We start from the raw sequence: 25,124 nt of genomic DNA, 5'->3' as shown, positions 1-25,124 counted from the left end.
TCCCCTGGGTGGGGAGATGTCTGTCCTGGGGGCAGGGGCAGGGTAGGGTGACTTTGTGGCCTCTTGAAATGAGACCTGGTGCATCTGACCAGGCATCATGGGAGACTTAGGGGACCCTCAGCCACCAGGGGGGACAGGGCTCGGCTGCATAGGAGAGGCCCATTCTGTGGGGAGAGAGTGGGTCCCCAGAGGTGAGGGGTCGGGGGAAAACGGTGCTTAGTGGCAGAACTGAGAGCTATGCCTTCGATACCACCACGCTCTCCTATGGACGAGACCGAACTTTGGGTGGGGAAGGCTGCTCTGGCTCACGGGGTGTGTCCCAGGGTGTTTCTGCCTGCTGCCCCTCCCCTGGGCATTTCCCAAGGGTCTTGGGGCCACACCTTCCCTGAGCTGATCCTGCGGGACCCCAGAGACCCCTGAGTCATGCTCCGGCTCAGGGGGCTGGTTGGCCCGACCTCGGCCACCCAAAGACAGCTTCCTGCCCTTGTGCCGAGGCCGTGCTGCCTGAGGAGGTTTCTGAGGAAAGCTTTTGGGGCGGAGGCAGCTCTGAGGGCCCCACCGTCCCATTCCCGTTCTGTTGAGCAGACGTGCCTGGGGTGTATGCTGTCCTCGGGGAACAGATGGGATGGGAGGGACCCGCTGAGGGTTAGGGTGGGAGAACGGTGTGGGTCACCCTGCTGTGGCCCCGGTGCAGAGGTCGGTGGGCCCTGTGTTAGTGCGAGTGCAGCCGCACACCGTGGCCTGAATCGCTTTCCGTGGATGGCACCCTCCTGGAATGTTCTTTTACTCGTTAAGTATGTTTACTTGGTCAAATGTCGTCCCGTGAAATCGAAACGTAGAAGCCGACTTCAGTGAGGTGAGGCGGTGCTCCAGGGCCACGTGGGATGCTGGAGGCTCTGGCTGTGCGGGAGGAGAGAGTGAGTCCAACTGTGGGAGGCGGGCAGGGGTGTGTTCCTGGCCCCAGCTCCGGGCGGGGTGTCCCCGCTCCCCGGAGAGCCGGGTATCCTCCCTGCTGCAGCTCTGAGTGTTTCTGAGCAGTAACAGGTGTCTTGTTGGACAGGTTCTGCCTTAGATCTCCATCTTAGTGATGTAAGCCTCGCTCCCCTGGATAAGGAGCTGGACGAGCAGGACGGAAGTGACCTGGGACCCACAGGTAAGAGCGATGACACCTGGCGCTCTTGTAGGGTGGCTGGGGCTGGCCGGGCTTTCCTTTCAAGAACCCTTAAGTGGCCCTGGGGTGGGAGAGGCCCCTCCCCCTCCTCCAGGACCCTGCAGCCCTGGCAGGATGAGCCTCACATCTTCTCAGTCTACCTGCATCGGAGCAAAGTGGCCCCTGCAGGGATGGGTGTGGGGTGTGCAGAACGGGGGACACGGGCGGCCAGCCTTCACAGCCTTCCGAAATGTTTAACCACTGCATTGGCATGAAGATGGGTAAAACATGTGCTGAATCATTTTCTTTGGCCTAAAAGCTCATCTTTTTCTTCTTTTTTAAAATATGTTTTTTATTGATTTCAGAGAGGAAGAGAGAGAGAGAGAGAGAGAGAGAGAGAGAGAGAGAGAGATGTGTGTAGAAACTTCAATGATGAGAGAATCGTTGATCGGCTGCGTCCTGCACACCCCCTACTGGGGATCGAGCCTACAACCCAGTCATGTGCCCTCACAGGGAATGATGGAACTGTGACCTCCTGGTTCATAGGTCAATGCTCAACCACTGAGCCACACCAGACGGGCTTATCTTTTTCTTCTGATGTTAAAACAGATTAATGTTTCTGGGGGCCCTAAAGGTACTGGGACCACCATGCCAGTGGGTACGTTGGCTGTCGGGTCCTAGTGGGTGTCTGGTCTCTGTGGGACCCCTGCTGAAGCCCTTGTCCTGTGCACTTGCCGTTTGTCTGAGTGGTTGGGAGCTATGGACGCATCTCGGCCTGCGGGGAGCTGTCTCTGCACCGCCGCATGGTTGCTGCAGGCCTGGGACCCCCAGCACTCCCACCCCATGCCCTGGCTGCTGCACCCCAGCTCAGAGGCAATGCTGTGCTGTTTCCTGAGCAGAGGGCTGCTGCTGCCTCTCACTAACCCGGCCCCTCCACTCTGCACAGGTCAGAGGTCGCTGGGGGGCTCAGAGCCCGTCACCATTCCTGGCTGCCTGGCCCGCTCCCCATCCCTGCAATCCTCGTCATCCCTGTCCACCTCCCCGCTCAGCTCGCTCTCCCAGTCCCTGTCGGGGCCTCTTGTCTCCTCGGCCATGACGCCCCCCCAGCAGCCGCCACCCCTCAAGTCGGAGCCCAGGGTGCTGGGCTCCTCGGCCTCGTCCTACAACTCCCTAGGTGAGCTGGGGCTTTGGGGGAGGGGCTACCCATAGTACAGTTTACTGCTGAATAAACTGAGGTGCGGGTGGATGTCCCCACTTGGTTGCTCTCTCATTTCAGGCTCCACCATGCTGCCCTGCGCACTCCCTGTGGTGTGGGCCTTGGCATATATCCCAGGCGACCCCTTGTCCATGTGTCTGCTGCTTTGCCGGTGGTGCCCTGGGGCTCAGACATGGGTTTGCTTGTCAGCCTGTCAGGGTCTCTGTGCCCTGGCCATGGTTGTGACTGCAGCGCGACCTGCCGTGCGCACTCACACGTGCAGTGAGTTTCTGAGGCTGTGCAGGGGCGATGTCACCAGAGACCCAACACAGGAGCAGGCGGATTTGCAAAAACAGGGAACAGTGCCATTTCTTGTTTTACATTATCCTTTCATTGAGAAGTGTTATTTGTTTTGTGTAACCTGTTATACTTTAAAAGAATTAGTATTTTTAAATATCTCTTTAATTCCTAAATGGTCATGCACCACCTAACGACTTTCTGGTCAACAGACTGCGTATGTGACGGTGGTCCTGTAGGGTTCTGATGGAGCGGAATTGCTGTAAGAAATGGAAGGCTCTGTGGCTCAGGAGGAACGGTCTTCTCTGGTGGGAGCAACACGTGTGGAACTTGGCAGTAGATTTCCTCTCAGCACCTCAGTTCAGAGTCGGTTAGTCCAGTCCGCCAGTCGCCGGCCTGTGCCAGCACAGAGGGGGCTCCGCCCTCACAGGCCACATTGCTGGACGTTGTTTGTCGAGGACCTAAGCTCCTGTACGGGTCCACAGGAGAGGCTTAACAAGGACTGAGTGCCACTGCCCCTTTTTTTTTCTTTTTTCAAATATATTTGTATTGATTTCAGAAAGGAAGGGAGAGGGAGAGAGAGAGAGAGAGAAACATCAGTGATGAGAGGGAATCATTGATCAGCTGCCTCCTGCACACCCCCTACTGAGGATGGAGCCCGCAACCTGAGCATGTGCCCCTGACCGGAAATCGAACCATGACCTCCTGATTCATAGGTTGATGCTCAGCCACAACCACGCTGGCCACACTGGCCACGCAGCCACTTTAGAAGATGATTTCTGGCCCTAGCTGGTTTGGCTCAATGGATAGAGCGTCGGCCTGCTGACTGAAGGGTCCCAGGTTTGATTCTGGCCAAGGGCATGTGCCTGGGTTGCGGGCTCGATCCCCAGTGGGGGACGTGCTGGAGGCAGCCGATCAATGATTCTCATCATTGATGTTTCTCTCTCCCTCTCCCTCTCCCTCTCCCTTCCTCTCTGAAATCAATAAAGAAATATATATTTTTTTTAAAAAAAAAAGATGATTTCTGTGGTAGTGTGGTGCAAGCCTGTCCCTGTACTTTGGAAATCTTTGCAGGTTGTAATGATGTAAAGCATAGATAAGGTTTTTCTTCTTCCATTAATTCAGTGCCAGTGAGAGCCCTTTATGCCAGGTGAGTCAATAGAACCAAATTCCCAAAGTCAAAATATTGAGTCCTCAATTCTACCCCCCTCTCCATGTTAAACACCTTCTTCTTTTTTTTTGAAAACCACAAGGTTCTTTAATCTGACCACTGCTCCAACATGCAGTAGCCAAACCCACATGGCCATGACAGTGCCATGTTCCTTTCTCTCCCCGTCTTCACTTTTATTCTGACTAATCCTCACTCCCTCCTGGCAGTCGCTGTTGTGATCTGGGTCTCACCCAGACAGTCTCTCCTTGCTACTTCCCGTCGGTCCAGCCCACGTCTGTTCACGGAGCAGCACTGGCAGCTTCAGGGTGTTGCTGACCTGTCGGGAGGAAGCAGGGGAGGGTGTGGGACAGTGTTTGTGAAGTCTGCAGTTGTGGCAGTAATAACCTGGGCCTCACTCACCACTCACTCACCTGGAGCAACGTCCAGGCTTGCAAGCTCAGTACTAAGTGCCCTCTCCAGGAGTGCCACTCTTTACCTTTTATACTGTATTTTTACTGTATCTTTTGTATGTTTAGATACACAAAAACTTACCGTTGTGTCACAGTGTCCTACAGCATTCCGTACAGTCACAGGCGGTACCGGCCTGCAGCCTAGGAGCAATAGGCTGTACCTACGGCCCAGGTGTGTGGTGGGCTACACTAGACCATTTCCGTTTGTGTAGTGCACCCCGTGATGCTCACACAGTGATGAAATTGCCTGATGGTGCATTTCTGTTTCCCCTGTTGTTAAGTGACACACCACGCTATCAACAAGTATCACGTTTTCTATTGTGGGAGTTCTTTAAACCAAAGCTCCCTGGGGGCCTCAGGATCCTACGTGTCAAAGATTCCTGGGACCAGAGTGTGAGAAGTCCTGCTCCACCGGCTGCAGTCACAGGAACTTTGAATTCATTTTCTGTTTAAACCCCACAGGTGGCTGGAGGGGGGCCTGGCTGCAAGGTCAGGGCAGCAGCCTTGTCTGTGGAGCCCCTGAGGTCCCAGGTCCTGCCCGGGGTGTCTGTGAAGTCTCAGCACGCCTGGGCTGACCTCTGTCTCCTCCATACTCAGGTTTGAATGGCGTCCCTGGGAGCATCTGGGACTTTGTTTCCGGCAGCTTCTCTCCCAGCCCGTCCCCCATTCTGAATGCCGGCCCCACATCCACTGCAAGTGCAAGTCCAAATGGCGCCGAACTGGCACGGGTCAGGCGGCAGCTGGACGAGGCCAAGAGGAAGATCAGGCAGTGGGAGGAGTCCTGGCAGCAAGTGAAGCAGGTGAGTCCTGGGGAGGTGCCAAGCTCAGGGGAGACCAGTGTATATGCAGGGTGCCCCCTGCCAGCCACTACAGCCCCCTGGGTTTCAGGCCTGTGACGCATGGCAGCGGGAGGCCAAGGAGGCCAAGGAGCGTGCGCTGGCAGCGGACAGTGCCCGGCAGCTGGCACTGCAGAAGAAGGAGGAGGTGGAGGCCCAGTTCAGGCAGCTGCAGGAGGAGCTGGAAGGCCGGGGCATATCCACACTCCCAGGGCTGCGAGGCTGCAGCGACATCAGTGCCATCTCGCTGCCCAAGCTACAGTCGCTGCAGAGTCAGCTCCGCCTGGATTTGGAGGCGGTGGACGGGGTGAGTCCTGGCTTCAGCTTCCAAGGTACCTGATGTCTGCCCTGGCAGTGTGTGTGGGACACGATGGCTGGGACCTGGCCTACCACTCCTCCTCCTCCCGTGCGGTCCTTCTCGTTGGCTCCTCAGATGGCAGCTCACGCTCTGCTCCCAGGAGTGTGTGCACCACCTCTCCTGCCAGTCTGGCCCTCCCCTTCCTTTCTGGAATCTTCTACGTTACCCCCTCCTGTACCCTCATGGATAGAATCACGCCCCTCTTGCCCCACACAGTTGGAACCATGGTGTATGTCTGAGGCGTGTCACTGATCACCTCTTTGCCTGATTTTGTTATTTTTTCTGGAGTAGCAAAAACCTGGAGTTCAGCTCAGCTAGAAAGTTCTCCCACACCAGGGCATTTTGTTAGAACTCGGAGCATCTGGAAGGTTCTAAAACCCTGCCTCTTGACACTCTCCTCCTCCTCTGCTGACTGTGGCCAAAGTCTGGCTGCAGTGCACATACCTGATCGCTTCACCTCGAGGCACTGTCCCTGGGCTGTGCCTCTTCCCCTAGTTAGAGGGCTGGGTCTCAGGTCAGGGTTCCACTGAGCCCAAATCTGGACTCCCCAGCCACAGGTCACGGGCCTCCATCCTGGCCTGGTCCTTCCCACGCAGGCGTGGCCCCGCAGGCCAAGGTCTTGTGGAAAAGCAGCTCTACCTCCGTCTCTGTGTTCCTGGGGGTGTCCATCCCAGTCCTGAGCCTTCTTGGGCTAGCCGTCATCTTCACGTGTTCTCCAGTCACCTCTGGGCGCCAGTGGTGGGAAGGGGCTTTCTGTGACCCGCCGACTTCTCACCTGCAGGTGATCTTCCAGCTCAGAGCGAAGCAGTGCGTGGTGTGCGGAGAGCCGGCCCGCGGCGCCGTCCTGCAGCCCTGCCAGCACCGTGTGCTCTGTGAGCCCTGTGTGGCCAGTGCGCCCGAGTGCCCCTACTGCGAGGGGCAGCCCCTCCAGTGGTGACAGCAGCCATGGTGGCCTCACTTCCTGGTGCCACCGACGTCGGAATCCCGGCCCAGCTGCATCCAGTTTCATGGTATTCTCCTCGTAGACCTTAAAGGCAAACCCACAGCACCCACCTGCCCGCAGCCCAGGTTTTGGGTGGGCACAGTAATTCCATGGGGTTTGCGGTCCTGACACTACTGTGACCACATCCTGGGAGTTCACGTCCCGGCCAAGCACTTTGTAAACAGAGGAATTGACGTGGACGGTCTCAGCTGCTGTAAGCTGCTTTCTAGGTTCATGTCTTTTTAATATGCATATGAAGCTTTGTATTGTACTGTGAACTTAAAATATTTCCTATCAGTTTATGGTAATTCATAGTATGGTAAATATATTAGATTTCATATTCTGAAATTAGTACTTATGAAATGAGCATTTATCTAGTAGTGAGAAATGCCTAGGATTTTTATAGGTTTTAAATTAAGTGCAAATAGTATTTATAGCAGAGTGGTTATTGAAAGACATACATTTAGATGTTTTTAATTTTATGAAAGGAACTGTTCCTAACCATGTGCTCGCGCACACTAATTGGAGTTTTATTTCCCAACACAGTGCAATGAGGGCGCTCAGTCACGCATCTCTGACCCGTGGCCACGTTTTCTAAGTGCCTGTGCCTTGCAAAAGGAGAATGGTTCATTTGGTTTTACTTTCTCCCTTGAAATTTTGTAAGACAATTTGATACTAGTGAAAAGTGCAACCAAGGGGGTACATCTATTTTAGAGCCGCTCTGCATAGCTTCCTGGAGCTGGCTGCTGGGCACCCTGGCTGGCCCCTGAGCACTCCCCACACCTGGGACCACCGGGACTCCTGCCAGAGTGGGACAGGCTCGCCAATCTTCAGCACATTCGACTTCAGGCGACACTTTTGACATTGTTGTCTGAACTGTGTGTCTAGGTATTATCCGTCGTCCGTGAGGACCTGGCCGCTGTGCTAGGGCAGGGGGCTGCCCTGAGGACCTGGCTCTAATGCTGGTCCCTGGCCCCCAAGTAGCAGCCTGGCTTCAGGTCCAAGGAAGAAATGCCCGAGAACGGGTCTGATTTTAGTGATGACCTGAATCTTCTCTGGTCTACAATGGGTCATTTTTTTTTTTTTTCTAGAAATCTGGGAAGAAGTAAAAGATGCCTGTAGTTTACCCCAACTTTGCTCAGTGAGGCCCATCTAGATTGCTGTGAGGAAATCTTCACAGAGCCTGCCATTTGGGAGGCAGGAGCAGGTACTGGCCCTCTAGCCTGGAAGTGAACACTTGTGTTTCTACTTGCCTGGGGCTTTGCCAAAGAGTTTTAATAGCATTTTTAAAGTGCAAAGTGACTAGGTAAAAACTTTTATCAGTGACCAAATTAGAATGTATTTACTATAATAAGTTTAAAACATTTTTTAACATAAGACAAACTGATAAAAAGTTATCATTTTAAAGGTGGATCCATGACATTCCACAGCTAGTGTGCTACTAAAGGTTAACTATTGACTTGGTTTTAATAAATCCTTGTTTTTAATTATAGTGATAATGATTTATTAGGTCTTAGAAATTACGTATATTTTGTGCTACTGTTATCACTGTTTAAAATTATTTTTTATTAATATTTATGCACTTGTTTTCCATGTTAGGCCTTCGGCCTTTTTGGGGATAACAGGACAGTGTTTATTACTGATATCTAGCCTAGACATTTTACAATTATAAACAATTAAGAACAATTAAGCTTTAGGTCTATTTATAAGCTACTCCGGTCAGTTCTGTGGAGTTTGGGGGCCATAGGTATAGTGCTCACAGGGGTTCCACAGCTGGGGTTGGGGCGCAGCCCTTGAGCACTTACCCTTCTCAGTCAGGACTGGCTCTGAGAATAGACGTGTGGTGGGAAGACCAAAGAACCACCCACAATGGAACTCCCAGGGTGCCGGGCGCAGTTAGGGCTGTCACTGTGGTACGCTCCCAGGGGGCTGCTCCTTGGGGTCCTCCCCCGCTGCAGTGGCCCTGATCTTAGGAGGGAGCCACCCTTTGCAGGCCTCACAGGCTTAGGGGCTTCTCCACCCCCTCTGGGTGGGAGGGGAGTGCTGGGTGGAGCAGTGAAAGCCGTGTGGTGCTCAGTGTCTCTCAGCTCTAGTGTTCAATATTAGCAGGAATATTCTTGTCATACTACTCGTGCAGCTGATCAGCAAACCTCAACTCGGTGTGTGGACGCTTCATGTGGACTAATTTATGAAAGCCCCAATCTGTATGTTCGTTCTGAGTATTTAGATGAGAATGTTATTGGAATGGAATTATCTTAACCCAGAAGGTAGTATTTATAAGGCATAATCATTTACTTTAGTGAATTGTTTAAAGTTGTTAACACCTGTTTAAATTTTTTTACACTACAGCATTTATGCAATGGTTTACAGAATTCATGGAATTATTTTTATCAGTATGGAATTAAAACTTTGAATCTTTATTTGTCTGTATCTTTGAGTCCAATCCTGAGAGCCACTGGCCTGGAAGGCACAGAGGAAGCACATCCTCTGCCTGGCGCGTGCTTTTCCCGGGACTTCTCGCTCTGCACTAGGTCCCGGCCTGCTCCTCCTTCCTGCTACAGGATGCCAGTCTGGTCTGTCTTCAGCCCCATCCCAGGTCATAAGGTGTTCCCAAGCAACCCTGGGTTGCCAAGTAGCTGCTCTGCTGTCCTGTCTGTGGGTATCTTGGAGCCCAAGTGCTCAGAGCTGGAAGTTTCTACCAAAACACCAGGAGGTGACAGGTCAGGATCTGGCTCACAGGCAGCAGGTCCCAAGGTGGGCTTGGCCCCCCAGGTGCGACTTACCCACAGGCTTAGTGTAGGAGATGCCATGTTGGGTCAGCACACTTTGAAGTCTTTTAATCTCCTTTGATAGTTCTTTATGTGCCTGAAACAGAAGTTCGAAGGGCACGTCAGGCCCCTCGGTGGGAGGCCGTCGGTGTCCAGAGAACTCGGCTCCCACCCTCCCAATCTGTACCTTACTGCAGCTCTCCAAGGTCTCAAACACCAGACCCTGACCACCGCCTTCCTGTGTGGATTCACTTTCTTCTGGGGCCTTTAAATAGCCAGCATCCTGAAAAAGCGCTCTGAGCAGCTTCTCATAGCCCTGCAGGTCAAAGATGAGGAGGGAACACCCAGTTCGTCGCTGTGCCGCACCCACCCACGGGGGTGCCCACCGCAGCACCTCACCTGGGAAGTGATTAGCTCGTCGGCCAGGTCCTGCTCCACCTGGTCCCACCTCTGCTGCAGGGCCGTAGGCAGGGCTGGGTACACTAAGATCCAAGAGAACCCAGACTCAGCTGAGCCCCTCCACCCCACCTCCCAGGGCTCCAGCAGCCTACCTAACAAGGAGTGGGGATGGCAGACGAGGGGCGTCTCGAAGGTCAGCGCGTAGACACAGGTGCTTGGCTCAGACACGTGAGCCAATCGGTTGCTTTTTCCACAGGTAAGCTCCACCTGGGGGGAAACCTTGGTTGGTAGGTGGGTAAGCAGCCACCCCCCACCCTCCACCCCAAGGCACACCCTACACAGCTGCACCTTGCTCTGCCGGCTCCGGGAGTGGCAGGAGTCACCGTCCCTCATCCACATGCCGCTGAAGGTGTTATTGGCGATTTCCCACTCATGCCAGATGCTGAAGAGGAGCAGAGCATAAGTTGGGTTGGGGGAGCGCACCACACCAAGGAGCCTGTAGCTATTTACTCATCCCCATACCCAGCTCACCCGAGGATCCCACTGTAGGCATTCCAGCGGAAGGTCTGCTCATGCTGGGTCACGTTGTGGAATGGGCAGAACTCGTACTTGTACCTGGGGGTACAGCTGCTGTCAGGGTTGTTCCCAGCCCCCGCCCCTGCCACCCCTCCCCTCACTCACGTGGACTCCACCAGGCTGAAGCACTTGCCAGAAAGTCTGAAGAGATGCGCAGGCCCTAGAAGGGGGAAATGCACCAGGCTGAGTCCAGTGTAAGAGCAGGCATGTGGAAAAGCAGACCAGGCAGAAAAAACTGACAACCCACAAAACGGGGCCATTCAGGAAAAAGGTTGGTTTAAACTTTAAAAATGGAGCACGAGAGTTGGGGTGATGTCAGCAAAAACTTAGACTAAGTAAGCTCCAAGCTCGTTTCCCTGTGAAACATCTAAAGAGCAAGCAAAACAGGCTGGGCTAACCTAAGAGGAGTTCTGAAAAACAGGTTTACAGCAACCAAGTAGACAGAAGAACTAAAGCACCTTCAAGCTGGTAGCACAAGGGTTAAGGCATTTTCTCTTGTCTTGTGCCTCCCCACTAACCCTCCTGCGTGCCTTATCTGCAACATTCCAACCTGGCTGCAACATTCCAACCTGGCTCGGTGCTGCCAGAGGACTGGTCTTTGTTTTGCCTACCTCAGACCTCAGGTGGGAAAGTGGGCACTGCTCATGAAAGCTGCGGGGGGCCTAGAGACTCAGAAGTCTGAGGCAAGACTCGAGGAACTTAAGACATACATGTACACGCCTAATAGCAAGATGCACCTCAGCCTGCTCTCTACACTCAGAATATGCCAGATATTGGTGAAAATCTGCCCCGTAGTAGAGCCAGTCTGAAAACCGATACCTTTGCCAGTTAGTTTGCAAAGGCCCATTTTTCAGTAAAAATTGCAAGGCATACTAAGAAACAGGAACACATTGCCTATTCAAAGGCAAATACTGACAGAACCACCTGAGAGAAGCCCAAACAGTGGACTTATTAAAGACTTTGTTTATTTTTAAATATGTTTTCATTGATTTTGGAGAGAGAGGGAAGTACAGGGAGAGAGAGAAACATCAATTGGCTGCCTTCTGCATGCTCCCTACTGAGGATTAATCCTTCAACCCAGGTGTGTGCCCTGACCAGAAATTAGACCAGCCACCTCTTGGTACATGAGATAACGCTCAACCAACTGAACCACACCACCACAGCCAGGGCTACTAAACCTTTAATAACTATCTTAAATATACTCCAAAAACTACAAGAAAACACAACTAAAGGGTATCAGGAAAATGATGTGGGCAGAGATAAAAATTACAGAAACCAAAAAGAAATTCTGGAGCTGAAAAATACAACTGAAATGAAAATCACACAAGGGATTCAACAGCAGATCTGAACAAACAAAAGAATCAGTGACCAGAGCCTAAGAAACCTGTGGCACACATTATGGGAGTCCCCAAAGGAAAAGAGAAAGGGACAGAGATTAGTTGAGGAAATGATTGTCAGGAACTTCCCAATTTGATAAAAGACATGAATCTCCAAATCCCAGAAGCTCCAAGTATAATAAACTCAAAGAGACCCACATCAAGACCCAAGAGACTAATGTCAAAAACCAAGTCTTGAAAGCCGTAAGAAGTGACCTGTCTTCAATAAGACTATCAGCTGATTTCTCTGCAGAAACTTTGGAAACCAGAAAGCAGTGGGATGAAAACTCAACCGAGGATTCTATATCCAGGGGAAATATCCTCCAAAAATAAGGTAAACAAAAGCTGAGAAAGTTCATTGTCAATTAGACCTGACCTACAAGAAATGCTGAAGGAGTCCTTCAAGTTAAAATGAAAGGACTATAATAACCTCCAGTAAAGGGCAAATTACAAAGCCAGCACTGCAATTCTGCTTTGTAAATACACAGAATTTAAGACAAATGCATAAAAATTATAAATCTATGTTAGCATGTGCACAATGTTTAAAAGGTAATCTGTAAAAACAAGGTTGGTAGAGAAACAGCTGTGTAGGAGTAGTTTTTATATACAATTGAAGTTAAGATAGTATAAATTCAAATAGACTCTAAGAACTTGAGGATGTTACATAATCCCCATGGTAACCACTGATAAAAATAACTATTTGTAAAATATACACAAAGGGGAAAAAGTGGAAAATCAAACATGTCACCTAAGAAAAAAATTCAATAAAAACTAATGGAAGAGCCCTGGCCAGTGTGGTGCAGTGGCTAGAGCTTAGGCCCATGCACCGCAGGGCCACAGGTTTGATTCCTGTCAAGGGCACATACCTGGGTTGCAAGTTCAATTCCCTGTCCAGGTTGGGGGTGTGCAGAAGGCAACCAATTGATGTCTCTCTCACATCAAGGTCTATCTCTCTGTGTCTCTCTCTCTATTCCCCCTCCCTCCCTTCCACTCTTTCTAAAAATGGAAAAAATATCCTTGGGTGAGGATTAACAACAAAAAACTAACGGAAGAAACAAGGGATAAAACTACAAGACAAACTTTTGTCATTTTATTTGCTTCCTACAAGTCCGTTCTTAACAATATAGGTACACCTCGTTTTATTGCATTTCACAGATAATGTGATTTCATCAACATCGAGGCAAGACCCTCCACCAGCAAAAGTAGTATGATTCACCTGGCCGGCATAGCTCAGTTGTTGAGCATCAACCTCTGAACCAGGAGGTCATGGTTCAATTCCCGGTCAGGGCACATGCCCAGGTTGCAGGCTCAATCCCCAGTGGGGGTGTGCAGGAGGCAGCCGATCAATGGCTCTCTTTCATCATTGATGTTTCTCTCTCTCCCTCTCCCTTCCTCTCTCTAAAGTCAATAAAAATATATTTTTAAAAAGTATTATGATGGGAGAAACCAAGATGGCGGCATAGGTAAACACCTAAACTGATGCCTCGCACAACAATTTCAAAACTACAACTAAAAGACAAAACGTCTATCACCCAGAACCACGGGAAAGCTGGCTGAGTGGAAGTTCTACAACTAGAAGGAAAGAGAAAAGAGCATTGAGACGTGCACAAGCGCTGAAAAGCTGAGGTACGGAGGCGCGCGAATAGGGCTGGCGGCGGGCGTCTGGGTGCGCTGCTTCTTTCAATCCGAAGGGAGACAAGCTCCCAATTACTCTGAACTCCAGTTTCTGGGGAGACACTGGGGACCCAAACACCTACGGGGAGAGAAGCTGGACTGTCTGCCATCGGGTTGGAAAGTGAGGGTGACTTTCTTGCAGAGGTGCGCCCAACAATCATTGTTTACTGCGCTGGGGCGCAGGACGCGGGGACTTGGAAACGCGGAAACGCTGAGACGGCTGACTGGCAGCCATCGCTGTTTGCTACGCCCTAGCCTAGTGACTCCCTGAGATCCCACCCCGCACAATCTACAAACCCACCTAAGCTCCATGCAGCGGCTTTTGCATATAAATGGCCTGCCCTTTCGCAGCTTAACTCAACAAACTGCAGCCCTGGTCAGACAGCTCCAAAACCTCCAAACCCCAAGCAAAGAGGAGAAAACTGTAGTTCTCACTGTAGCTCCTGCTGGGTGGCCTCAGACAGTAGCTGACCTGCACCCCATTGGAGACCCAGAAGGCAGTGTATCTAGTGGTCAGTGTGAGACGACATCAGATTTCAACTACTCACATCCATAAGTGACACATTCAAGAGGCAGACTCAGTGAGCACCAAAGCCCCACTGAAGCAAGTCCTGCCCCATAAGCATGTCTCCAGCGCAGCAGTTCTCCCATTATAGACACAGTGGGTCCTCACTGCCAATTGGCCTGGAGGTCAATTTCTCCCAGTGACACCAACAACAATCAAGACTTAACTACAAGGCTGTACACACAGTCCACAAAGGGGTGCACCAAAAGTGTCCACCTCAGGTAACTGGGAGGCCGACCCACTGGCCCATATAGGACATCTAGCAGACAAAGCCACCCTACCAACTCAGGGAAGCAGCGAAAATGCAGAGACAAAGAAACAGATCACAAATGAAAGAAATGGAGGAAAACAAATGACTGGATATAGAGTTCAAAACCATGGTTATAAGGTTCTTCAAGAATTTCCTAGAAAAGGCCGATAAATTCAACAAGACCCTCGAGGATATGAAAAAGGACCAACTAGAAATTAAACATACACTGAATGAAATAAAAAATATTACACAGAGACCCAACAGCAGACTAGAGGAACGCAAGAATCAAGTCAAAGATTTGAAATACAAAGAAGCAAAAAACACTCAACTGGGAAAGCAAAAAGCAAAAAGAATCCAAAAATTTGAAGATAGTGTAAGAAACCTCTGGGACAACTTCAAGTGTACCAACATCAGAATTATGGGGGTGCCAGAAGAAGAGAGAGAGCAAGATACTGAAAACCTATTTGAAGAAATAATGACTGAAAACTTGCCCCACCTGGTGAAAGAAATAGACTTACAAGTCCAGGAAGCGCACAAAACCCCAAACAAAAGGAATCCAAAGAGGACCACACCAAGACATCATAATTAAAATGCCAAGGGCAAAAGACAAAGAGAGAATATTAAAAGCAGCAAGAGAAAAACAGTTAATTACCTACAAGGGAGCACCCATATGATTGTCAGCTGATTTCTCAAGAGAAACTATGCAGGCCAGACAGGAGTGGCAAGAAATATTCAAAGTGATGAACAGCAAGAACCTACAACCAAGATTACTCTACCCAGCAAAGTTATCATTCAGAATTGAAGGTCAGATAAAGAGCTTCACAGACAAGAAAAAGCTAAAGGAGTTCATCACCACCAAACCAGTATTATATGAAATGCTGAAAGGTATTCTTTATGTAGAGGAAGAAGAAAAAAGTAAAGATAAAAATTATGAACAACAAATACATATCTATCAACAAGTGAATCTAAAAATCAAGTGAATTAAAAATCTGAGGAACAGAATAAACTGGTGAATATAATAGAATCAGAGGCATAGAATGGGAGTGGACTGATAATTCTCAGGGGGAAAGGGGTATGGGGGTTATGGGCAGAGACTGGACAAAAATCGTACACCTATGGATGAGGACAGTGGGGGGGAGGTAAGGGCAGAGGGTGGGGTGGGAACCAGGTGGAGGGGAGCTATGGGGGGGAAAAGGAGAAACAATTGTAATAATCTGAACAATACAGATTTATTAAATTTTTTAAAAAAGTATTATGATTCACTGAAGGCTCAGATGATGGTATTTATTTATTTTTGATTTGCATTTTATTATTAAAAATAATTCTTTATTGTTGAAAGTATTACATATGTCCCCTTTTCCCCCCATTAGTCCCCTCCCACCTGCCTCAGGCCCTCACCACCCTATTGTCTATGTCCATGAGTTATGCATACCATACTATATGCATACAAGGTCTCTTTGGTTGATTACCTCCCACCCACCCACCCTTCCCCACCTTCCCTCAGAGAATCCGCACTCTGTTCCATGCTTCCATGTCTCTGGATCCACTCCATTCATCAGTTTATTTTGTTATTTAGATTCTACATATGAGAGATCATGTGATCCTTGTCTTTCTCTGACTGACTTATTTCACTTAGCATGATACTCTCCATGTTTTCTCAAAGGATAAATGATTCTTCTTTTTTACTGCTGCATAGTACTTCATGATATAAATGTACCACAGCTTTTTTATCCACTCATCTACTGATGGGCACTTGGGCTGTTTCCAGATCTTAGCTATTGTAAATTGTGTTGCTATGAACATTCTTTCTGATTGCATATATTCTTTCTGATTGGTGTTTCAGGTTTCTTAGGATATATTCCTAGAAGTGGGATCACTGGGTCAAATGGCAGTTCCATAAATAATTTTTTCTATTTTCCATAAAAGCTGCACCAGTCTGCACCCTTTTCTCCACATCCTCGCCAGCACTTGTCATTTGTTGATTTGTTAATGGTAGCCATTCTGATAGGTGTGAGGTGACACCTTATTGTCGTTTTAATTTGCAGCTCTCTGATGATCAGTGACTTTGAGCATTTTTTCATATGTGTCTTTGCCATCTGTATGTCCACTTTGGAGAAGTGTCAATTTAAATCCTTTGCCCATTTTTTAATTGGGTTGTTTGTCTTCCTTTTGTTAAGTTGTATGAGTTCCTTATATATTTTGGATATTAACCCTTTATCAGATGTATCCTTGCCAAATGTGTTCTCCTATGCAGTGGGCTCCCTTTTCATTTTGTTGATGGTTTCTTTTGCTGTAGTCCCATTTGTTGGTTTTCTCCTTAGTTTCCTTTGTCCTAGAAGATGTATCTGTAAACACATTGCTACGAGAGGTGTCTGAGGTTTTACTGCCTATGGTTTTTTCTAGAATTTTTATGGCTTCTCAAAAAATCCATTATCCATTTGAGCTTATTCTTGTAGACAGGGTAAGTTGGTAGTCTAGTTTCATTTTTTTGCATGTGACTGTCCAATTTCCCCAACACCATTTATTGAAGAGACAGTCTCAACTCCATTGTATTCTCTTGCCTCCTTTGTCAAATATTAATTGAGCATAATGACTTGGGTTGATTTTTGGGGTCTCTGTTCTGTTCGTGGTTTTATTTTTATTTTTTATTAATCCTCACCTGAGAATATTTTTTCCATTAATTTTTAGAGTAGAAGGGAGGGTGGGAGGGGAGATGGAGGGAGAGACAGAGACAGAGACAGATAGATACTAGTAGACAGATATCGATTGGCTGCCTCCTGTATACACCCCAACTGGGGCCAGGGATCTAATCTACTACTCAGGTATGTGCCCTTGATGGGCAGTTGAACCTGTGACCTTTCAGTGTGCAGACTGACGCTCTAACCACTGAACCACACTGGCCAGGGCAATAATGTTTTCTGTTAACTAAGATATGTGCAGTGTTTTGTAGACATAAAGCTACATTGCACCCTTAATATACTATAGTAAATATAACTTTTATATGCCCTGGGAAACCAAAAAGTTCGTGTGACTCACTTCACTGCAATAGTTGCTTCATTGCAGTGGTCTGGAACCAAACCCACAGCACCTCCTAGGTATGCCTATACGTACTTTCAATGTAAATGGATTAACCTCCCATTCAAAGGCACTGACTGGCCCTGGCCAGTGTGGCTCAGTTGATTGTTGTCTCGTGCACCAGAAGGTTGCTGGTTCAATTCCGAGTCAGGGCACACACTCAGGCTGTGGGTTCAATCCCTGGTTAGGGTGTGTACAGGAGGCAACTGGTTAATTTTTCTCTCTCACATCGATGTTTCTCTCTCCCTTTCCCTCCCCCTCTCTCTCTCTCAAATCAATAAAAACCTATATTTTTAAAAAGCACAGATTGGCCCGGCTGGTGTTGCTCAGTGGTTAAGCATTTATCTATGAACCAGGAGGTCACAGTTCAATTCCCAGTCAGGGCACAAGCCTGCGTCGCGAGCTCGATTCCCAGTAGGGAGTGTTCAGGAGGCAGCTGATCAATATTTCTCTTTCCCTTCCTGTGTGAAATCAATAAAAATATATTTAAAGCAAAAAAGGCACAGATTGGCCAAATGAATTGAAAATAAAAAAGATCCAATTGCTTATAAGAGACTCACTTTAGGTCTAAAGACACAAGCAGGTTGAAAGTGAAAAGATGGAACATTCTCCAGGACAGACCATATATTATGACACAAAACTAGTTCTTAATAAACATAAAAAGACTGAAATCATAGTTACTTTCCTGATCACAGTGAAAAACAGAAGTCAATAAAAAGTGGGAAACTCACAAGTATATGAAATTAAATAGTACAATCTTAATCACTGGGTCAAAGAAGAAATCACAAGGGAAGTTAGAAAATACTTCCAGACAAAAACAAAAACACAAGATACCGAAACTTACAGGATACAGTGGAAGCAATGCTAAGAAGGAAATTTAGCCCTAACTGGTTTGGCTCAGTGGATAGAGCGTCAGCCTGCGGACTGAAGGGTCCCAGGTTCGATTCCGGTCAAGGGCATGTACCTTGGTTGTGGGCACATACCCAGTAGGAGGTGTGCAGGAGGCAGCTGATCGATGTTTCTCTCTCATCGATGTTTCCAACTCTCTATCCCTCTCCCTTCCTCTCTGTAAAAAAAATAAAATGAAATACTAAAAAAAAAAGATAAGCTGCTGACGAATACGGCTTGAGAAAAGGACAGACAACTCCTATAAACAATTTTTTTAAAAAAGAAGGAAATTTATAGCTGTAAAAACATTCAAGTCTTGGCCGGTTGGGCTCAGTGGAGAGAGCATTGGCCTGCGGACTGCAGGGTTCCGGGTTCGATTCTGGTCAAGGGCACATACCTCCATTGCAGGCTCCCAGCCCTGGTCAGGGGCATGCGGGAGGCAACCAATCGATGTGTCTCTCTCTCACATGTGTGTTTCTCTCTGTCTCTCTCCCTTCCACTCTCTCTAAAAGTCAATGGAAAAAATATCCTCGAGTGAGGATTTAAATAAATAAATAAATCTAGATACATAAAAACCTAAGCAACCGAACTACTGAACCAGTCACTATGTTGCACACTGACAACCAGGGGGCAGACACTCCCACAGCCAACCTCCAAGGGCTGGCCAACCTCCCACGGTCCCTCCCCCACCACCGGCCAACATCCCGAGCCCCCCTCCCCTGCCACATCCCCTCCTCCAGCCAACCTCCCACGGATCCTGGCCAGGCCGAGGGACCCCACCCATGCACGAATGAAACTACAGATCAACATCCCTTATGAATATTAATGTAAAACGCCCCAGCAAAACACTAGCAAACTGAATTCAATAACACATTAAATGGACTCTACACCATGACCAAGTAGGGTTTATTCCTAGAATGTAAGGATGGTCCAAAATACAAAAACCAATCAACTAATACACCCCACTAACAGAAAGGGGGGATAATCATATGATCATCTCAACTTTGTAGGAGCACCTGTTCTTCAACAGTTTCACCATAAAAAACACAAATGAGGAAGACAAGGAGGCTTCTTTAACATGATAACAGCATCTATGCACAATCCATAGTTAACATCACACTCAATGGTGAAAAACTGAAAGCATCCCCCGAAGATCAGAAACAAGACATGGATGCTCACAGCACTGCTATTCACTATTCAACTTCATTCTGAAAGTTCTAGCCAGAGCAATTAGGCTAGTAGTAGTAGTAGTAGTAGTAGTAGTAGTAAATAATAATAATAGTAGTAGTAGTAATAAAATAATAAAAGAATGAATTGGAGAGGAAGAAGTAAAATTATTTTGTCATGTTTGCAGATGACATATTTATAAGTGTAGAAAACCCTACAAAAATCTTCTAGAGCTAATAAATTCAGCAAAGTTGCAAGATACAAAATTGATGCTCAAAACCCAGTATGTTTCTATACACTAACAATGAACGATCCAAAAAAAATTTAAGAAAATTATTCCATTTACAATAACATTGAATAGAAGAAAAAAAAATTAGGAATAAATTTATTCAAGGAGGCACAACACTTATCCACTGAAAACTACAAGCTACTGCTGAAAGAAATTAAAGACATACATAAATAGAAAGATTTCCTGTGTCCATGGAATAAAAGATTTAATATTAAGATCTCAAACTACTGAAAGTGACCTAGTTATTCAATGTAATCCATATTCAAATCCCAATGGTACTGGAAGTGCTAGCCACAGTGATCAGACAAGAAGAAAACATACAAGGAATCCAAATTGGAAAGGAGCAAGTAAAACTCTTTAGTTGCAGATGACATGATATTGTTCACAGAAAACCCTAAAGACTCCACAAAAAAACTAGATTTAATAAATGAATGCGGCAATGTACAAAATTAACACCCAAAAATCTATGGCATTTTTATATACCAATAATGAATTGTCAGAAAGAGAAATTGAACAATCCCATTTACCATTGTCACAAAAAAATTAAGATACTTAGGAATAAATTTAATCAAGGAGGTAAAAGACTTGTACTCGGAAAACTATAGGATGTTGAAAAAAGAGACAGAGGAAGATATAAACAAGTGGAAGAATATACTGTGCTCATAGATTGGTAGAATCAACATCATTAAAATGTCCATACTACCCAAAGCATCTACAGAATCAATGCAATCCTTATTAAATTACCAACAGCATATTTCACAGACCTAGAACAAATACTCCAAAAATTTATATGGAACCAAAACAGACCCAAATAGCTGCAGCAATCTTGAAAAAAAGAACAAAGTTAGAAGGATCACAATACCAGATATCAAGTTATACTACAAAACTACTACATGTTCTCTATCCATGTTCTATGCTCTTCCTTGTTTTAAAGTCCTAAGTATGTTTTTGCTGCGGTCCATACATTATTGCTTGTTTTTCTAATAAATCCTATATAATAAAAGCCTAGGTGGTGTCATGCCCTTGCGTGACGTTGTTACAAGATGGCCGCGCCGCGACACCGTCCCAAGATGGCCGCCACAAGATTGGCCGCTCTCACGTCATCACAAGATGGGTGCCACAAGTTGGCCGGAAGGGGAGGGCAGTTGTGGGTGATCAGGCTGGCAGGGGAGGGCAGTTGGGGGTGATCAGGCCTGCAGGGGAGGGCAGTTGGGTGCGACCAGGCCAGCAGGGGAGGGCAGGTGGGGGCAACCAGGCCTGCAGGGGAGGGCAGTTGGGTGGGACCAAGCCTGCAGGGGAGGGCAGTTAGGGGCAACCAGGCCTGCAGGGGAGGGAGGGCAGTTAGGGGCAACCAGGCCGGCAGGGGTGGGAGGGCAGTTGGGGGGGACCAGGTCTTCAGGAAAGGCAGTTGGGAACAACCAGGCTTGCAGGGGAGGCAAGTTAGGGGTTACCAGGCCGGCAGGGGAGGGCAGTTAGGGTTGACCGGGCCAGCAAGGGAGGGCAGTTGGGGGCGACCAGGCTGGCAAGGGACGGAAGTTAGGGGTGACCAGGCCAGCAGGGGAAGGCAGGTGGGGGCGACAAGGCCTGCAGGGGAGGACAGTTAGGGGCGACCAGGCCGGCAGGGGAGGGCAGTTAGGGGCAATTGGGTCAGCAGGGGAGCAGTTAGGCATCGATCAGGCTGGCAGGGAGTGGTTAGGGGGTGATCAGGCTGGCAGACAGAAGTGGTTAGGGGCAATGAGGCAGGCAGGCAGGCAGGCAGGCGAGCGGTTGGGAGCCAGCAGTCCTAGACTGTGAGCTGGATGTCCCAGATTGGAGAGGGTGCAGACTGGGCTGAGGGACATGCCCCCCCCCTGAATTTCGTGCACTGAGCCTCTAGTATAATAAATGCAAATTGTCCTCTCCATGGGGAGTTTGACTGGAGTTTGACCAGAGGGTGAGGCCGGCCAGGGAAAGGGAGGGAGGTCCCAGCTGGTGGAGACAGCAGGCGGCCAGCAGCCTCTAGAGACCCTACCAGTGCACAAATTTCATGCACTGGGCCTCTAGTGGCTTAATAACAGCGAATGCAGAGCCATCCTATGGAATACCAAGCATCAAGTGAAAAGAATGAAGACCTACATCCACCACCATGGAGAATACAAGACACACTGTGAATGACAACAGTAAATGCACAAACTTATATAGTGGTACTATTTTAAAAAACAATGCAAAAACCACACAAAAAAACACTACACGTTTTTTACTTGCATGCTTATGCATGAAAAAGCATAAAAGTCGTCTGGAAGGACAGACACCAAACTATTAACAGAAGTCACCTCCAGAGAAGGAAATAAAGTACTAAGTTCGGGGGCAACTATTTAACTTGATACAAGAATGTTCTGAAATGTCGCGCACTCAAAAATAACTGTAAAAGGCTGACAAACCAATGCATGAGCCTCTAAGCCCTAACTTCCAGGGCCCCTCATCCGACGCCGTCCTTCCCTACCTGGCCCCCCTGGAGCAAGCTCCCGAGCGCTGACCCGGTCCACCCCGGAATCCAGGCCAGTACCCTGCTCCCTTCCTGGCCACCACCACGTCAGCGGCCAGGGAGCGGCACTCACCAGACACGGGTGAAGGGTCCCTCTTGGGCTGCAGGCGACTGGTCTGGGGCAGGAATGGGTTGTTGAGCCTGCGGGAATTGGTAGGGTCAGGAAGAAACCGGGCCCTGGGTCGCCCCTCGGCCCGGCCCGCGACTCCATGCAAGGCTGCTCACCCGAACGTGTTGGGCTCCTCCACCACCTTCATCTTGGCGGCGTCCGCGCGCGTGGGTCCTATGGGGAACAGGGCGTGAGGAGGCGGGAATGGGTCGGGAAGGGGCTCGGGGATGCGTCGGGAAGGGGCTCGCGGTCGCCGGAGCCTGGGCAGGGCGCGCCAGGGGCAGGACACTAACCAAACGCCGCGAGCGCCAGCAGCAGCAGCAGGCGCGCCAACGCCGCCGCCATCACTCCGGGCGCCGGCAGGGCGCGCGGTCACGTGGACGCTGCCGGGTCACGTGGGCGCTGCCGGGTCACGTGAGCACCGGAAATAGTAGTAGCGCCTGTCGCAGGCTTAGCGCGTGTAGCCGGGCTTCCCTAGAGGGGCTCGCCCGCGGGTCTCCGGGCCCCAGCTTCCACGATGGGCCGCCGGAGGGCAGCGCGCGGGCCGGGGGCCGAAGGCAGCCGCACTCGGCGTCCCGCAGGCCGCTCTCTGGAAGCGTTCGCCGAGGAAGTGAGCGTCGCGCTGCGCGGTAAGTAGGGCGTGATCCGGCGGCGGGCCCGGGGCCGGGGCCGGGGTCGGAGGCCCGGGGCAGGTCGGCGGAGCCGCGCGTGACCCGGTCCCATTCTCTGCCCGGTGCAGCGTCCGTGGAGCCAGAGACGGCCGAGGACATGGACAGCCGGAGCCCGGCGCCGCTGCCTTGCACGCTGGCCATGTGGGAGCTGGGCCACTGCGACCCCCGGCGCTGCACCGGCCGCAAGCTGGCCCGCCTAGGCCTGGTGCGCTGCCTGCGCCTGGGTCACAGGTTCGGCGGCCTCGTGCTCAGCCCCATGGGCTCCCAGTACGTGTCCCCCGCTGACAGGTAGGCGCGAGAGGCCGGGAGGGCGGGGGAAGAGAGTGGGAATGGGCGGGGTGCCTGCCTGGACCCTAATCTTAATAAGTCCCCGACTCTGGCGCATCATTCCTGTCAGGGTTCACCTATTTCTACCTATCTAGTTTGCCCCAGTTGCCTAGCGTAGAGCCCAGAATGTAGTAGATCTCAAACGTTTGTCACGTGAAGAAATGAGCCTGTTCTAGTTCCCTAGCTGCCTCAGAGCTTGGCTTTTAAAGGGCCCCTGGAGGTTGTTTGAGGCAGGGGAGTGATGTTATTGTATCCCTAGTGAGGCTAGTCTGCAGGGACATACCTGTTCTAGGGCCATCACCAAGGTGGTGCTGGCCCCCAGAACCCTATGCTGATCCTGGCAGACAGCTGGTGGCACAGTCGGGTGTGGCTGTCATCGACTGCTCCTGGGCCAGACTGGAGGAGACGCCCTTTGGGAAGATGCGGGGCAGTCACTTTCGGCTGCTGCCCCACCTGGTGGCTGCCAACCCTGTGAACTATGGCCGGCCCTGCAAACTGTCCTGTGTGGAGGCTTTTGCGGCTACCTTCTGCATCCTGGGTGAGTGTCGGGGCCTGGCCGCCTGGCTATGCTCCCAGCAGTGTGTTTTCTACTAGCAAGTCCCAGGAGAAACGTGAGGGTGTGGGCAGAGGTGGTTGAGATGGAAAGGTCGGGGTTTCTATCCCAGTTCCCACCTAAAATTTTTCCCCCTGTGGGGTTGAGGTGGCAAAATGAATAGCTGGCCTGCAAGCACTCAGGTTTGGCCTGTTATCTTGGCACCACTGCCCTGAGAGTCCTCCATCACCCTTCAGCTCATCCTCAGGGAACTTATGGTCCCAATAGAGGCCCAGATGGGCAGGGGATTCAGTGGGCCGCAGAGGCAGGCATGGGCTGTCTGGACTGGAGGATGGTGTCTGGCAGGCGCTGTTAGCTCCTGGGACAGCATTGGGTACGCCGGGGACACGCTCAGGATTGGAAAGGGATTGACGACATTCCTGGGTGTCCCGTTTCTGCGGCATCAGGCTTCTCAGACCTTGCTGTCATTTTGCTGCGGAAGTTCAAGTGGGGCAAGGCCTTCCTAGACTTGAACCGTCAGCTCTTGGACAAGTATGCAGCCTGCTGTGGCCCAGAGGAGGTGCTGCAGGCAGAGCAGGAGTTCCTGGCCCACGCGAAGGAGCGTCCCGAGGAAGAGATCGGTGAGGACTGGCAGGGATGTGAGCCCCCAGGTGGGAGCCAGGGCCCTCCATGCCTGCCACCTCTTTGAGAAGCTCTAGGGGTGGATGGCTGGGTTCTGCTCAAAGCTCGCCTATCTGTCACTGTCCTCTTTGCTCCCTCTGTTCAGATCCCTTTGATGTGGATTCAGGCCGAGAGTTTGCAAATCCCAACAGGCCCATGGCTGGCACCCGGTAGGTCCTTAGGCTTCCCAGTTTCGTGGCAGCTCAGACCCAGGGCTGTCCTCAGCCCCTGGCCTCGGCCCTTCCTGCTCTGCAGAAACGGGGTGGGAGGGTTGACTGTGGAAATGGGGGAATGGACGTCCCACTGAGAGAGGTTTTGGTTTCAAGAACACGGGGAGTATGAGGAATCTGTACTCAGCCTGAGGGCTTTTGTGGGTCAGATGGTGCCTTTAGTGAAACAACTACTTCCAGGTTGCCCAGGGACAGTGATGACAGTGACAGTGAGGAGGAGTCTGAGGAACTTGGGCCTGAAGCTGAGGATGAAGGCCGCAGCAGCAGCAGCAGCAGCAGCCCAGAAGAGGAGGAGACTCGGGAGCAGGGGTCGGAGGCCAGGGCCCCTGCCGAGGTTTGGAAAGGAATCAAGAAACGGCAGAGAGACTGAAGGTTCCAGGCGTGTATTTTTCAAGGCAGAGCGATGAGGAAACCTAGAGACAGCAGCGGAACTGGTGGGAACGACGACAGGCCTGGCGGTCCTGGCTCATTGCATCTACGAGCAGCACTGGGCTGTCGGGTTCTCTCCCGAAGCTTCTATCATAGCCTTGCTCTGGGTCCTGCCTCAGAGTCCCTAATGAAGCTGCAGGCAGGGAGACTTCGTGA

General features: G+C 50.0%; 3 protein-coding genes across 8 annotated transcripts in view; 2 read left to right on the top strand and 1 right to left on the bottom strand.

The window, feature by feature from the left end:
* UNKL (unk like zinc finger) overlaps positions 1-8,554 on the top strand; it is a 43,946-nt gene extending 35,392 nt beyond the window's left edge. For 3 of the 6 annotated variants that reach the window (XM_079787333.1, XM_079787338.1, XM_079787336.1), the window contains 6 exons: positions 1,061-1,153; positions 2,097-2,324; positions 2,427-2,627; positions 4,860-5,062; positions 5,151-5,405; positions 6,238-8,554. In XM_079787333.1, coding sequence (XP_079643459.1) covers positions 1,061-1,153; positions 2,097-2,324; positions 2,427-2,627; positions 4,860-5,062; positions 5,151-5,405; positions 6,238-6,393 — 1,136 coding nt within the window. In that variant the 3' untranslated portion in view covers positions 6,394-8,554. Of the gene's footprint in view, position 1; positions 918-1,060; positions 1,154-2,096; positions 2,325-2,426; positions 2,628-4,859; positions 5,063-5,150; positions 5,406-6,237 lie in introns of those variants that run through there. The other 3 variants (XM_079787337.1, XM_079787334.1, XM_079787335.1) reach the window with 3 other exon arrangements.
* Positions 8,555-8,834: 280 nt separating this feature from the next.
* GNPTG (N-acetylglucosamine-1-phosphate transferase subunit gamma) lies at positions 8,835-22,487 on the bottom strand. The gene is made up of 11 exons (XM_079787386.1): positions 22,392-22,487; positions 22,215-22,272; positions 22,063-22,130; positions 10,287-10,341; positions 10,137-10,220; positions 9,954-10,047; positions 9,758-9,872; positions 9,606-9,688; positions 9,394-9,522; positions 9,222-9,303; positions 8,835-9,133 (listed from the first exon to the last, which is right to left on the bottom strand). Exons 1-11 carry the CDS (start codon positions 22,441-22,443, stop codon positions 9,036-9,038), a joined length of 918 nt encoding a protein of 305 aa, XP_079643512.1. The 5' UTR covers positions 22,444-22,487; the 3' UTR covers positions 8,835-9,035.
* A 38-nt stretch (positions 22,488-22,525) lies between these two features.
* On the top strand, positions 22,526-25,116 carry TSR3 (TSR3 ribosome maturation factor). Its single transcript, XM_079793275.1, has 6 exons — positions 22,526-22,727; positions 22,838-23,057; positions 23,441-23,634; positions 24,096-24,269; positions 24,416-24,479; positions 24,720-25,116. Exons 1-6 carry the CDS (start codon positions 22,616-22,618, stop codon positions 24,907-24,909), a joined length of 954 nt encoding a protein of 317 aa, XP_079649401.1. The 5' UTR covers positions 22,526-22,615; the 3' UTR covers positions 24,910-25,116.
* The last annotated feature ends 8 nt before the right edge of the window (positions 25,117-25,124 follow it).

This window comes from Cnephaeus nilssonii (assembly GCF_951640355.1).
Source record: "Cnephaeus nilssonii genome assembly, chromosome: 2".
Taxonomy (NCBI): Eukaryota; Metazoa; Chordata; class Mammalia; order Chiroptera; family Vespertilionidae; genus Cnephaeus; species Cnephaeus nilssonii.
This window is presented reverse-complemented; position numbering and strand designations above follow the sequence as displayed.

Bases quoted from the DNA above. Each gene is read 5' to 3' on its own strand.
- GNPTG (XM_079787386.1), bottom strand. From the start codon at position 22,443: ATGGCGGCGGCGTTGGCGCGCCTGCTGCTGCTGCTGGCGCTCGCGGCG. The intron at 10,342-22,062 runs GTGAGTGCCGCT...TCCCCCTTCTAG, and splicing joins GGACCCTTCACCCGTGTCTG to GGCCTGCGCATCTCTTCAGA. The intron at 10,048-10,136 runs GTGAGCTGGGTA...GCTCCTCTTCAG, and splicing joins GCCTACAGTGGGATCCTCGG to CATCTGGCATGAGTGGGAAA.
- TSR3 (XM_079793275.1), top strand. From the start codon at position 22,616: ATGGGCCGCCGGAGGGCAGCGCGCGGGCCGGGGGCCGAAGGCAGCCGC. The intron at 22,728-22,837 runs GTAAGTAGGGCG...TGCCCGGTGCAG, and splicing joins AGTGAGCGTCGCGCTGCGCG to CGTCCGTGGAGCCAGAGACG. The intron at 23,058-23,440 runs GTAGGCGCGAGA...TGATCCTGGCAG, and splicing joins TACGTGTCCCCCGCTGACAG to ACAGCTGGTGGCACAGTCGG.